General features: G+C 59.2%; 1 protein-coding gene across 1 annotated transcript; it reads right to left on the bottom strand.

The window, feature by feature from the left end:
* Positions 1-1,334: 1,334 nt before the first annotated feature.
* Positions 1,335-5,839, bottom strand: CKM (creatine kinase, M-type). The gene is made up of 7 exons (XM_004597946.3): positions 5,599-5,839; positions 5,150-5,304; positions 4,411-4,543; positions 3,337-3,508; positions 2,563-2,686; positions 1,882-2,071; positions 1,335-1,565 (listed from the first exon to the last, which is right to left on the bottom strand). Exons 1-7 carry the CDS (start codon positions 5,789-5,791, stop codon positions 1,387-1,389), a joined length of 1,146 nt encoding a protein of 381 aa, XP_004598003.1. The 5' UTR covers positions 5,792-5,839; the 3' UTR covers positions 1,335-1,386.
* Between the last annotated feature and the right edge of the window lie 8,838 nt (positions 5,840-14,677).

Genomic DNA, 14,677 nt, shown 5'->3' on the forward strand with positions numbered 1-14,677 from the left:
TGGGTTCTGACTGGGATGCTGGGGACTCGGCTGGCCAGGGAGAGAAGGCGGGGCCAGAGAAGGACCCAGTGCCGGGGCGGGCGTGGAAGGACATGTTGGGGTGGACTGGGCCCGGGAGCAAGAGTTTGTGCAACATCCTCAGAGCATGATGGGTGATACAGTGGGCGTGGGTGGGGAATTAGCGGAGAAACGCATCCCGAAGACCCACCCTCTGCGGGTGCTGCACCAGGGGTGTTGGTTTCGGGAGCTCCTGACACCTCCATCTGCGTTGTCTGAATCAGCGTCTAATGGGCTGCTTCTAATGCAGGCAGGGCTGGGTGTGTCGCGTGGTCATCCTTGGCCCAATCGCAGGGCAGGCGAGTGGCCAGCTGCACCAGGAGCTGGACTTAGGTGCCCGGAGCAGAAAGAGAACTGGAAGCTGCGTGAGCGGGCAGGGGAGGTGTTGCTGTTGGGTGTCCAGGTCCAGCTTCTGAGGAGCCCTGAGGGCTCTGTGCCATGGGAGGAGGGGTTACAGGGGTGACTGCAACATCCCTGCCCTCCTGGGGGTCACGGTGAAGTGTGTGTGGGGGGGTCGGCCCAGAGTGGACAGTGCTGGTATGGGGCGGGCAGGGTGGACGTCCTGGACATGGAGCACGGAGGCCGTGCAGCGTGCGATGCCGGCAGGGTGGGGAGGGCCACGAGGGGCCCTGGGAGGAGGACGGCAGCCGCAGGCAGAGCTGAGCTGAGGGCGAGCTCCTCAGGCGGGCCTGGGACTGACCAGCGCCGGTCCGCTCGCCACTCCCGGATCCTCAGGGTCTCCGCCATGGGAGCCATCTTCCCGAGAATTCCTGGGTCCCGGGGCTTCCACTGTGTCCCATGTACTCCCCCTCACTTTTCCTAAGACACCTTGGCCGCTCCCCTCCCTCGCTGCTGGGCGGCCCTGACTCCCACGGGGTCCAGCGTGGCTTCGTGTCACATAGGAACGGCAGGAGCCTGCGGAAGGCAGACACTGGCCGCGACTTCCGCCATCCAGGCAGAACGACACTCGGCCGCAAATTCCCGCCCTCCCCAATTAAACCACACACTGAGCCGGGACCGCCGTCGCCGCCGCTTTTATTCGCTGCCGCGCATGTCGCTCAGGACACGTCACACGCGCTCGGGGATGGGTGGGGCAGGAGGTGTGACGAAGCTTTCTCATTGGCCAGGACGCAGGCAACGGGGCCCATTGGTTGGAACGCAGAGGTGGGCTAGGGTTCATGGAGGGGCGGGACTCCGTTGAGAGAGGCGGGGTCTGTGGGCGTGGCTCTGCCGAGAGGGGTGTGGCTCCGAGTAGGGGCGGAGCCGGGTGTGGCTCCGCCGAGAGGGGCGGGGCGGACAGCGCCGTGGGCGGGGCTCCGGGCGCGGCGCCTACTTCTGCGCGGGAATCATGTCGTCGATGGACTGGCCCTTCTCCAGCTTCTTCTCCATCTCCACCATGAGCTTCACGCCGTCCACCACCAGCTGCACCTGCTCCACCTCGGACGAGCCCAGCCGGTCGGCGTTGGAAATGTCGAACACGGAGCCCACGGCGGCCGTGTCCACGCCCCCTGTGGGAGCCGGAGCGGGGACGGGCGGGGTGAGGTGGTGGAGCCCCCGGAGAGCGCCCCCACAACCGGGACACCCCCTGACGGCGACCACACAGCCGGGAGACCCCCTAACGGCAACCCCACAGCCGGGAGACCCCCTAGGGCGACCCCACAACCGGGAGACCCCCTGACGGCGCCCCCATAGCCGGGAGACCCCTTAGGGCGACCCCATAGGCGGGGCACCCCCGCTGACGACGACCCCACAGCCGGGAGGCTAGCCGCCCCCGCCCCATTTCCACGTGGGGCTCCCGTGACCCCACACCCCGCGGGGCCGCACCTGTGCCGCGCTTCTGCAGGCGCAGGCGCGTGAGGATCTCCTCGAACTTGGGGTGCTTGCTGAGCTGCGCCAGCTTGACGTGCACGCCCCCGCGCAGCCCGGTGCCCAGGTTGGACGGGCAGGTGAGCACGTAGCCCAGGTGCTCGTTCCACATGAAGGGGTGGCCGGCCTTCTTGAAGATCTCCTCGATCTGGGGTGGGGACGAAGACCGCGGTCAGCGCCGGGGGACACCCCAGGAGCGGGGAGCCCCGAGGGGCGGGGTCTGAGTAGGCGGGGCTGGTGTGGGTGGGGCCGGGACGGTAAGCAGCAATAAGGTGGAACCATGAGTGGGCGGGGTTTGTGGTGGGTGGAGTCCGGAGTGGGCGTGCGCATAGGGTGGAACCAGCAAGGGAGTGGGCGGGGCCGGTGTGGGTGGTGCCAGAGCTGGGAGTGGGTGGGGCGGGGATGGGGGAGGGGGTGGGCCGGAACGGGCCTGTGAGTAGAGTGGAGCCAATAGTGGGCAGAGCCGGGGAAAGTGGGCGGAGCTGGGGCGTGGAGTGGGGCCAGGTGGGCGGGGCCAGAGCAGGAGATAGGGTGGGCTTTGGGACGTAGACGGGGTGATATCTGGGCGGGGATTTGAGGGTGGTGGGCGTGGCGTTTTGGGGCGGAGCCAAGCGTCAGCAGCCAAGGACGCACTCCTACCTTCTGCAGCCCCACACAGAAGCGGCGGAAAACCTCCTTCATGTTGCCTCCCTTCTCCATGGAGATGACCCGCAGGTGGTCCTCCTCGTTCACCCATACCAGGAAGCTCTTGTTGTCGTTGTGCCTAGGGCGGGATGCAGCAAGAGGTCGAGGGGTGAACCCGCACCCAGCCTGCTTCCTGTGGTCTCCCCAAACCCCGCAGGTCCCAGGACCGCTAGGTGAGTGGTGCCCCTCCTTCAAAATGCAGAAACTGCAGCCCCGGGCTGGTAAAGCCTGGGCTCTGCGACTGTAATGTTCTGGCTCTCACCCCAGACGCATCGGGTGGGTTTGAGGGGCTCCCAGTGGGTGCATCTTGGCAGCCTCCCTTGCATGATCCCCTAACCTGCACCTGCGCGTCCGAGAACAGTAACCTTGACGGCTGTTTTGAATTGTGGACTCACAAAAAACTAAGACTATTTAAATAGCGATATTTTAAATATTTAACATCTCCAGATCCCCTGGTCTGCACATCTCCAACCCTAGGCTGTCTAAACCTTTTAAAACCCTTAACGATCTACAGCTTACTGAGTGGCAATGAGGTAGAGAGCCAGCTGGTACACAGTTGGCTGGTAAATGACAGCGCTGGGATTAGAACCTGGGGAGTGAGGTTAAGTCTGAGTTCTCAACTCCATTGCTCCAGGTCAACACTCCCCATGTGTAGCACACAGACCACAGCCAGGCAGGGGTGGGGTAGGGGGTGGGATCGGTGTGTCGGATGGAGGCAGGGGGCCTCACCAGATGCCGCGGGCGTCAGGCCAGTCGCGGGCCATGCCAGAGGCCAGCAGCAGTGGGGACACAGGTTTGTCAAACAGGAAGTGGTCGTCGATGAGCTGCTGCTGCTCCTGCTCCGTCATGCTCTTCAGAGGGTAGTACTTCCCCTTGAACTCGCCCGTCAGGCTGTTGAGGGCTGAGGGTGGGGGCCACACCCCAGGAGAGTGGTCATCAGCCTTGCCCAGGCAGCTGGGAAGCCCACACAGTGCTCCCCACCCCACCCCAGCCCTCGCATGTTTTAAGGCATCTGCATCCTCCCCACACCCAAAGTCTGTCAACTGTCCTGGATGGGGAACCCGCTGCCGCCTCTCCCACGGCTGCTTAGGCTGCAGGCCAAGGTCTCGGGAACTGGGGAGCCATCACCAAGAATTATTCTGCAAGAGCCCAGATACTGCTTATGTATGTTCAAGTGTGTGAAACTGGAGATCAGGTGTGTGAGGAACACATGCATACACACAGAGACGATTCATCTACATTGAAATACTATGTACCCCATGATATACACTGTGGTATGACTTCATCTACCTTACTCAGCCTGGGAATCCCAGCCACCACCCCCTCAGGCCAGAACAACTAGTAATATTAGGGGAATGGATGGATGGATGGATGGATGGGTGGGTGGGTGGATGGATGGATGGATGTGCGGGTGGACATGTGGGTGGATGGATGGATGGGTGGGTGGGTGGGTGGATGGGTGGGAGTGTGGTCTATATCAGCTCCTCAGACTTCAAACAAATGATGCTTACAGCTGTCATTCTTCCAATGCCACAGTGTACAAGGTCTCAAGTGTTTGGGAAGAGGAGGCCCAGGGCTGGGGCATGTCCTGGAGGGCTGGGTTGTGCTCTGGAACACTGGGACTGTGCCAGGGAGGACTGGGGCCATGCCCTGGAGGGCTGGGCCGTGCTCTGGAGCACTCGGACTGTGCCAGGGAGGACTGGAGCCGTGTGTGGGCAGGGTTTGGGGGGAATTCTGGGGCCATGCCTTGGAGGACTAGGGACATGCCCTGGAAGACTGGGACCATGCCCGGACGGCTCTCACCTTCCACAGACAGCTTCTCCACTGCCCGGCGCTCACCGCGGGAGCAGTGTGGGGGCAGCGTGTAGCCCTTGATGCTACGGCCGGTGCGCACACGACTGCTGAGCACGTAGTTGGGGTCCAGGTCGTCCCCACCCTGGATGGCGAGCAGAGAGGGGCCATCAAGCTGAGTGGACCCTCCTGGGGCACCGTCCCAGCAAGTTCAGTAGCCCCCGAGGCCCTGCCAGGCTCCTGGTCCCACCTCCTCTCTCTGTGGCTGTCCCCGTCTCCCCATCACTTTCTCCCCATCTGTCTCCACATTTCTTTCCACCTCTCTTCTCTCTCTCTCCTTCTATTGAATCCTTCCTTTTTCTTTTTAGCTGTTTATTTTCATCTGCTTGAAAGAGCAACAGAGAGAGATCTTCCTTCGCTGCTTTATTCCCCATTTGCCTGCCAACAGCCAGGGCTGGGCCAGCTGCAAGCCTGGCACTCCACCTGGGTCTTCCTCATGGTGGCAGGGGGCCCAGAACTTGGGCCATCTTTTGCTGCCCTTCCAGATACATTAGCAGGGAGCTGGATCAGCAGTGGGCACTCGACAGGAGATGTGGGCATGGCAGGCACCTGGTGCCCTCCCTCTTCCACACCTGTTCTGTGCCTACCGCCCACCCCCTCCACACACACACCCTTGCACCTGTCTTGCCTGTCCCCGTGCTCCACCCCTATTCTGTCCTCCTCTCCCGCTCCCTGCCCAGGGAGCCCCGACCTTGAGGTTCTCATGGTTGAGGTCGGTCTTGTGCTTGTCGGTGGGTTTGTAGCCCCCATGGCGGTCCTGGATGATGGGGTCGAAGAGGTCCTTGAACACGGTGTACGACTCCTCATCCCCAGCCACACAGCCCACGGTCATGATGAAGGGGTGCCCTGGGGGTATCGGGAAGTGCTGTGCTCAGGGAGGAAGGCCTGGGTGGGGCGTGTGCAGGCCTGAACGTATGTGGGCGCGCCAGTGCCCAAAGCTTCATCCAACCCAAGATTGGGTGGGGGCACTTAGGGCTGCAGGCCTGGCGGGGGGCTGTGCCATGGGAAGCACCTAGCAGCCCCCACGTCAGGGAATCTTCGCTGCACAGCGTGAGCTTCCCATGTCTACTGGCTCACTCCTCACAGCGAGCCATACCCCGGGACAGCCAAGGCCTAAGCTACTGCACACAGGAGGCTCACCTGGGTTGTCCACTCCAGTCTGGATGACGTCATCCAGGGTGAAGCCAGACGGGGTCTCCTTGTCACGCAGCTTCTTGTAGAGGTCAGGGGTCAGGACCTTGGCCATGTGGTTGTTGTGCTTGCTGAGATCCGGGTACTCCTCCTCAGGCTTGTAGTTGAGCTTGAACTTGTTGTGGGTGTTGCCGAACGGCATGGTGGTGGCTTAGGGTGGGAGCTCTGTGGGGGCAGATGGCGGGAGCTGAGCTCTGAGTCTGAGGAAGCAGCACCCGGCGAGGCTGTGGGCTGCAGGGCTTGGAGCCAGGGAGGAAGGTGAGCCTCAAGGTATCCTGGGCAGCCTGGGGCCTCTCGCAGCCATGGCCTGGGGTGGCAGGTGTGGACGAGTTGGTGAGGCCCTCAGCACGCCTCCAGCTGTAGTGGTGGCTTGGAATGAAGCTGGCTTTACAGGTGCAGTGAGGGGAGTGTTCTCCCCAGCGTCCTCAGTGGGGGTGCTGGGGTGCTGTCCCCTGTGTTTGCCTACGGGGTGGCCTCCCTGTGCAGCCCTGTGCAGCCCTCCCCATCTCCTGGGGCTTGCTGTCCTGGTGGCTACAGCTGGCATGACCCAGGGAGGTCAAGATGAGATTGGAACCGCAATGAGCTTAGGCAAGGAGGCATAGGGGCCAACAGAGCCCTTGGAGGGCAGCAGGCCAGGGTGGTTAATTTTAGAACCTGGCTGACTGCCCCCAACCCCAGCTGCTGCCCCGCCTCCCACTCCTGGGCTCAGCTTGCGCCAAGTCAGCAGGCCCCGGGGACAGGTGGGTCTCTCCAGAGGACTGGGAGGACACGCAGGCAACCTGGGACTCAAGGACAGCCCTTCCAAGGCCCCAGGAGTCACCCAGGCCCCGGCCAGCCCAGAACACAGCCCTGGGGGCCGACCCTCACCAGAGGGCTGGAAGTCACGCCCGCACCTGACCATGAACTCAGCAGCACCTGAGAGTTCAGGGACACCCACAAAGCAGGAACACACATGCAGGGGATTGGGTGCAAGGTCATTGGGACACGGAAGGACCCACAGGAAGCACCAGGGCCACCTGCTGCAGCTGACCCTGGCACTGCCGCCGGTAGGACCTATGGCACCAGCTCCGTAACAAACCCACACACACAGTTCCTGCACCGCTGGTAGCCAACAGTAATCCCCTGCACCTCTGGGACACTCACTGGCCCCCCAGAAGTCATGAGTCCCACAGGAAGTCAGGCGGGCTCCCGTGGCAGGGAGAGGTACCCAACCAGCCAGCAGCTCCCCAAGGCCCCTTCCTCTGGCTCCCATGGCACCCCCCTAGCCCGCATCCATGAACTCTGGACTCCCACCCCGGGTAGTACCTGGCCAGGCTGCACTGAGAGGGGCTACTGGTGTCCTGGAAGCGACACTGGGACGAAGGAAGGGCTCACTGCCCCAACTTTATGTAGGGGGCCCCGGGCCGTGCCATTGGCTACGAGGGGCTGGCCCAGGGAGGGGTCCTGGAGGCCAGCCCAGCCTCTCACCTCGCCGCCTGGGCATGGTGCCTGTCAGAACCCAGGCATGCCATGCACCCAACCCCATGGCCTTGTATGGGTGCCCCAGGGGCTGGGCCCGGCCCTCCTACCCACCTCATTGCCCCCACCCCAGGACTGATTTGCTGAGTGGAGCTGGCAGGGACAGCTGGCCCCCTGCCGGGAGCACGGGACAGTGGCTGGGGATGTCCCTACACCAAGTGCCTCTCACCCGCCCCCCGGCCCCTGAGCATGCTGCTTACAGCAAACCCCACCCTCCCCGCAGTGAACAGCACCTGCTGGGTCCCCACCCTTTGATGGGTGCCAGTGCTTGGGACACCCAACATTTAGGCAAGGAGGAAGCCAAGGATGTGGGACCCACCTGCAGTCACCCATCTATGACCACACATGGACCCAGGCCAAAGCTGGAGTCACCCCAGAGCAGGGAGCATGCCCACCCTTCTGCTGCTGGACTGCCTGGCAGTGGGAAGTCGGAGCTCGGGCTGGGGCTGGGGCTGGGGTGGTGGTCGCTCTTACCCCTCCCATTCTCAGGGTGCAGCTGGGAGGGCCCAACGGGGAAGGGAGTTATTTTTAGGGTACACAGCAATCCTGTCCCTGCTACTGCAAGGGCCAAGCCCTCAGGCTGCAAATAGGGGGGTGCCAGGCAGGTGTTGGAGGGGGCTCGCCACGTGTCCAGGCTAATTATAGCTGCACGGCTCGGGTATCCCTGGGGCCTTGCCTCCTTACAAGGGCACTGGCAAGCTGCAGGTGGCACACCCACTCACCCCCACCCTACTCCGCGGAGAGGGGAAGGGGGCTGGGCGGTGTCCGTGGCCCAGAGCAGGGGGGTGCCAGACTCTGAAAGGATATGGCATGTGTACACTGCAGGGGTCCCTGGACGCCACCAGGCCTGAACGGTAGTAGGGGAAGGGAAGATGGTGTGGGGAAACTGCCTCCTCCACTTAGTGGACACCAGGATTGCAGGCTGGGTGGAGCGTCTCCTTCAGGGAACTCCCAGGATTATGGGGTAGATCGCTCTGCGTCCACAATCCCACAGCTAGGAGTGTGTCCCTTCTCCTCTGGGTTCTCCACCTCACAGGTCTCCCCGTTTCTCTGCGGTCAACTGAGGGTAAAGCTCAGACTCCTGAGGAGGGGTACCATGCCGTCCCCCACCCCTCCCTGCCAACTGGAGCTTGGAGCATTCTGGAAACAGTCACAGAACAGGCCAACAGGTGGGGGACAGCCGAGGGAGACCTGGGGGAAGGGTGCGAGTCAACGGGGTGGGGGAGTCTGCGGGAGGAGGGGAGGCAAGGCGGAGGTCAGGGGTACGGTGGGAGCCCAGCAGCAAGACCCCTGCGAGCCGCTGGGGGCTCCAGCCACGTTCCCAGGGTGGGCAGGGCAGCCAAGCCCTTGGGCTCCTGATGTCCCCTGGCGGGCTCTTAGCACTTTTCAGCCACAAGGTGGCGGAAGGACATCTCAGGTCCGGGATTGCCCCGCCCGGGAGCCAGAGTTTCCTTGCATCAACGGTCACGGTGTGTGGCATGGGGACAGCACCTGGCTGGCCCTCACCCCTCTCACTCTGTAGCAATCTGATTACCGGTCACTTGCAAGTATTTGCCGACTACTGTTAGGATTTCTATGTCATTAAGGACTTTTCTCAAATATTGTTTTATTATTTTTTTAAAGATTTATTCATTTTTATTACAGCCAGATGTACAGAGGAGGAGAGACAGAGAGGAAGATCTTCCATCCGATGATTCACTCCCCAAGTGAGCCGCAACGGGCCAGTGCGCGCCGATCCGAAGCCGGGAACCAGGAACCTCTTCCGGGTCTCCCATGCGGGTGCAGTGTCCCAATGCATTGGGCCGTCCTCAACTGCTTTCCCAGGCCACAAGCAGGGAGCTGGATGGGAAGTGGAGCTCCCGGGTTTAGAACCGGCGCCCATATGGGATCCCAGGGCGTTCAAGGCGAGGACTTTAGCCGCTAGGCCACGCCGCCGGGCCCATGTTGTTTTATTAAATACAAGGTGAGCTACTGTCATCTGCAACTATTAAAACAAAACTAATGAGCCCAGCATGGTGGCTTAGCGGCTAAAGTCCTTGCCTTGAACGTGCCAGGATCCCTTATGGGCGCCAATTCTTTTTTTTTAATCTTTTTTAATTTATTCATTAATTACATTGTATTATGTAACACAGTTTCCTAGGTACTGGAATTCTCCCCACCCCTCCCCAAACCTTCCCCCCATGGTGGATTCCTCCACCTTGTTGCATAACCACAGTTCAAGTTCAGTTGGGATTCCCTCATTGCAACCATATACCAAACATAGAGTCCAGCATCTTATTGTCCAGTCAAGTTCAACGGTTTCTTAGAGAGACCCCCTCTGGTCTGAAGGCAGAGCCAGCAGAGTATCATCCCGATCAACTAAAAGCTCCAACATACCATCAGCAACAATCCAGGCACGATGAGGCTGGTGCAGAGTCCACTGATTGACATAGTCCATCGTAGAGTCTCCCCTTGTCCAGTATTTCGCTGCCAACATATAGTTGAGGTGGTTGACTGATCTACTCCATCTTCCATCTTTTCTTGGTTAATGTTCTGATTCCTCCATTTTGATTGAGGGGATCCATAAAGAAACTTTGAGGTGTTCCCAGACCAGGATCCTATATGTACTAGTAAGCACAGTGCCCGCCACAGTCCATCACCCCGATCAGCTGGTGGTTGCCACTGCTGGGTTGGTTCTATTCTCAGCCTATGGGCACCAATTCTAATCCCAGCAGCTCCACTTCCCATCTAGCTCCCTGCTTGTGGCCTGGGAAAGCAGTCAAGGATGGCCCAAAGCCTTGGGACCTTGCACCCGCATGGGAGACCTGGAGAGAGTTCCTGGCTCCTGGCTTCGGATTGGCACAGCACTGGCCATTGCAGTCACTTAGGGAATGAATCATCGGATAGAAGATCTTCCTTTCTGTCTCTCCTCCTCTCTGTATATCTGATTTTGTAATAAAATAAATAAATCTTTAAAAATAAATAAAACTAATGAATAAAACTAATATGGGTCTTGTGGTGTAGTAGGCTAAACCTTTACCTGTGGCGCTGGCACCCATGTGGGTGCTGGTTTGAGTCCCGGCTACTCGACTTCCCATCCAATTCCCTCCCTGTAATGCTCCTGCAAAGCAGGGAAGGATGGCCCAGGTGCTTGGGTTCCTGCACCCACGTGGGAGGTAGGGAATTCTGGCTCCTGGCTTCTCAATAAAAAATCGGACTTATTTATTTTTACCTGAGAGGTAGATTTATAGAGAGAAGGACAGGCAAAAAGATTTTTTAAATAAACTTTTCTTTGTTGAAAGGTTTTTTTGGGCCTGGCGGCGTGGCCTAGCAGCTAAAGTCCTCGCCTTGAATGCCCTGGGATCCCATATGGGCGCCGGTTCTAAACCCGGGAGCTCCACTTCCCATCCAGCTCCCTGATTGTGACCTGGGAAAGCAGTCGAGGATGGCCCAATGCATTGGGTCACTGCACCCGCGTGGGAGACCCGGAAAAGGTTCCAGGTTCCCGGCTTCGGATCGGCGCGCACTGGACCGTTGCGACTCACTTGGGGAGTGAATCATCAGATGGAAGATCTTCCTCTCTGTCTCTCCTCCTCTCTGTATGTATCTGACTTTGTAATAAAATAAAGATTTATTTTTTTTTATTGCAAAGTCAGATATACAGAGTGACCGCAACGGCTGGAGCTGAGCCCATCTGAAGCCAGGAGCTCTTCCGGGTCTCCCACGTGGGTGCAGGGTTCCAAGGCCTTAGGTTGTCCTCTATTGCTTTCCCAGGCCACAAGCAGGGAGCTGGATAGGAAGCTGGACTGCCGGGATTAGAACCGGCGCCCATATGGGATCCTGGCACATGCAAGGTGAGAACTTTAACCATTAAGCTATTGTGCCGGGCCCCAAAAGGTTTTTTTTTTTTTTAATTTTTATTGCAAAGTCAGATATACACAGAGGAAGAGAGACAGAGAGGAAGATCTTCCATGCTATGATTCACTCCCCAAGCAGCCGCAATGGCTGCAGCTGAGCCAGTTTGAAGGTAGGAACCAGGAACTTCCGCGCCTCCCACATCGGTACAGGGTCCCAAGGCTTTGGGCCGTCCTCTGCTGCTTTCCCAGGCCACAAGCAGGGAGCTGGATGGGGAGTGGAGCAGCTGGAGCACGAATCTGTGCCCATATTGAATCCCAATGCATGCAAGGAAAGGAACCTAGCTACTAGGCTACCGCAGTGGGTCCAAATAAATAAATCTTAAAGAATAAATCTAATCTCTCTGGAGTACCTTGGAAAATGCTGAGAGATACTGGTTTAATTTTGTTTGGCTCTGTTGGGTTTTTATATAACAGAATAGGAAGAGGAGCCGAAGGTGCAGAGCAGGCTTGCGGGGAGGCAGGGCTTAAGCACCTTGGAGAGGTTGTCTGTCCCGGCACAGGCAGCCAGGGCTCAACATCAACAAACTACCTAGAGGCTCTCGGCACGTCCACCACGTACGCGTGCACAAGGCCTTGACCTGCACGGGGCAGGGACCATCACAAAACCAAAAGCACCAACAGGCTTCACAGCGGATGGCGGGCGGCGTTCAGACGCAGCGAGGCTGGATTCGGCCAGGAGCAAAAGGAGGCTCTGTGCCCAGGGCTGGGCTCCCTTCCCACCTGCCATCGCCCCCCGGCTTCCTCTCTGGCTGGCAGCAGCCTGTGCCCGGGATCCGGCCCAGGGCTGCACCTGGAACCCGAGACAGCCACCAGAACTTGACCTTGTCCCTAGAAGCACAGAAGAGCTCCTGCGACATCCAGTGGTTGCAGGTGGCCAGGTGGTCCTCGTATGTCCGTGTTCTCCAGCAGCATACAGGGGTTCTGAGCCGTCTTCAGCAGCAGTGGACACCATCGCTGGTGTCGGGGACCTGACAACCCAGAGAAACTGTAGATGAGAATAAAAAGCAGGTCCGGGGCCTGCGCTGGGAGGCAGTAGGCTAAGCTTCCAGCTATGGCACCGGGATTCTGTTTAAGCAGCAGTTCATGTCCCGGCTGCTCCACTTTCCATCCAGCTCCCTGCTTATGGCCTGGGAAAGCAGTTTAGGATGGCCCAAAGCCTTGGCATTCTGCACGTGTGTGGGAGACCCAGATGAGGCTTCTGGCTCCTGGCTTTGCACTGGCCCAGCTGTGGTCATTGTAACTATTTGAGGAGACAACCAGCAAATGGAAGATAGACCCCTCCTCTTTTCTCTCTCTTTCCCTCCTTCTCTTTATAACTCTGCCTTTCAAATAAAAGTAAAATTAAATCTTAAAAAAAGACTTACCTATTTGTGAGCCAGGTTGGGCCAACATTTTCTTTGAGACGCGTGTCTTTTACTTAAAAAACTTTTTAAGCACAGGCTTGCTAAATGGGGCAGTGGCTTCACAGACACCCATGGGCCATGTTCTAGGGGAGAGAGACACCCCTAAAATCCTCTGGGTCCACAGAAGACAGTGAGTGAGTGGGTCCCTCCTCCAAGTGGGCTTTCATTGGCTTTGAAAGGGGCGTGGTTACACGGCTCCGTCTCAGATCCCAAATGGGGGCAAGTTCTCCCTTGGGGGGAGGCATTGCTTGACAGGTGGGCATTTGGGGGTCCATGGCCGGGGAGGGGCTGCGGCTCCTAGTCGTTGACCCAGTTAACTATTGAGCCCGATCTCCTCTTGCCCCTCCAGGAGGCTGGAAGCACACCGCCCGAGAATGCACTAGGTTTAATTCAGAAGGCCGAGTTACAGAGAGATGTTCCCTGTGCTGCTGCTACAACTGCCAGGGGCCTGAGCCTGGCTGAAACCCGCAGCCTGGAACTCCATTTGGGTCTCTCACGCAGGTGCAGAGTGGGCTGTCTTCCACTGCTTTCCCAGGCCACAAGCAGGGAGCTGGGTGGGAAGCGGAGCCACCAGGACACGAGCAGGACACACGTGGATGGCAGTGTCAGGGGTAGCGACTCTTGCTGTCCAACAAGAAGCAGAATGATGTATCATGCTGCGGCGTGTGAAGTCGGCATCCGTGGAGCCTGCAACCCGTACAGGCACTGGTTCCCATCCTGGCTGCTGCACTTTTGATGCAGCCCTCTGCTTGAGAAAGTAGCAGAAAATGTTGGGTCTCCACACCCACCTGGAAGAGGCTTCTGGCTCCTGGCCTTCAGGCTGGCTCAGCTCTGGCTGCTGCAACCACCCAGGGAGTGAAGCAGCAGGCAGAAGCATCCTCTCTCTAGCAATACTTTTCAAATAAGTAGATAAAATGGTGGGCACTTAGCCTAGTCATGGGGACACCTGCACCCCTCCTTGGAGTACTCAGGTCCAAGCCTAGCGCTGGCTCCGTCTTGGCTCCAGCGCCCAGTTTGGCCAGCGCAGAGTTGGGCCCGGGCCAGCCCGGTGAGCACTTTCTCTCTGTGCCTTATCTCCACTAATCCTGGGGCTGCATGTTTGCAGATAAGGGAAGAGGCTCAGGGCGGTGGACAGGAAGTGCCAAGTTCTAGATTTGACCTCACATTTGCCTGCCGCTCCCTGTACATCCCCTCATGGTGTTGCCCTCTGTTGGTTGGTCCTCAGTCTTTTTGGGTGTTGGGATCTGCTCCTAGAGCCGCCCTAAGGCCTCCCAAGAACCCCAGATTCAGAGAGGCTATGACCCTGATTGGAGGGTCCTGCAGGTTGGGGCTGGCACCTGGCACTGCCCAGTGAGGGAGGGACAAATCAGGCGGGCCAGAGGTGGGAGGTAGGGACTCAGCTACTGCCCTGTCCCCCTCCCCCAGTGCTGTGCCTAGAAACGGCTGGAGAAGTTCTGGGGGCGGAATGGGGGGGGCAGCCTCAGTTTTCTCATTTGCAATTAACCCAAGGCTCGATCTCTCAAGTTGGCCTCCTGCATGTCCAGTTTTGTGTCCAGCGTCTGTCCAGTAACCACCCAGAGCTGGGATGTTAGGAAGCCAAGAAGCTGTGTGCCTGGGGGAGCAGTCAGAGAGGGCTTCCTGAAGGAGGAAGCCCCTGCAGTGGGGCTCAGAGGAGGGGGTCAGGGTGGGGTGAGGTTATTGGAGGGTAGGTGGGGCCACAGTGCCCCCTGCTGCAGACATTGCGCGGTGCAGCACCCCCAGACCTGCAGAGAGTAGACCACCGCATGTGGCGTCCCCGGCCGCCCTTGCCCTCCCCGACCTGACGTTGCCACCCACGACAGAGTGCCTGGCTTGCATCGGGCACTGGCTTGGTGCTGCCAGCGACACAGAGCCCCCTGCTTTAGGCAGCCGGCAGGTTGTGAAAACTGTACAAGCAGCTAGAGCTTTGACAGGAAGAGAGAGATCTTCCACCCCACTGGTTCCCTCCCCCAATGGCTGCGACAGCCAGGGCTGGGCCAGGCTGAAGCCAGGTGCCTCCTAGGGCTTTGTGCCTGAGTGCAGGGGACCCAAGCACCTGGGCCATCCTCCACTGCCTTCCCAGGGGAAGCTGCTGCTGCACTCTGCCCGTCTATCCACACCCAGCTCTTCACAGTCACGCTGCCTCACCAACTGGGCGACCCGTGCTATTGACACATAACAAAATAAAACGAT

The sequence above is a fragment of the Ochotona princeps genome, chromosome 16 (genome assembly GCF_030435755.1).
Source record: "Ochotona princeps isolate mOchPri1 chromosome 16, mOchPri1.hap1, whole genome shotgun sequence".
NCBI lineage: Eukaryota > Metazoa > Chordata > Mammalia > Lagomorpha > Ochotonidae > Ochotona > Ochotona princeps.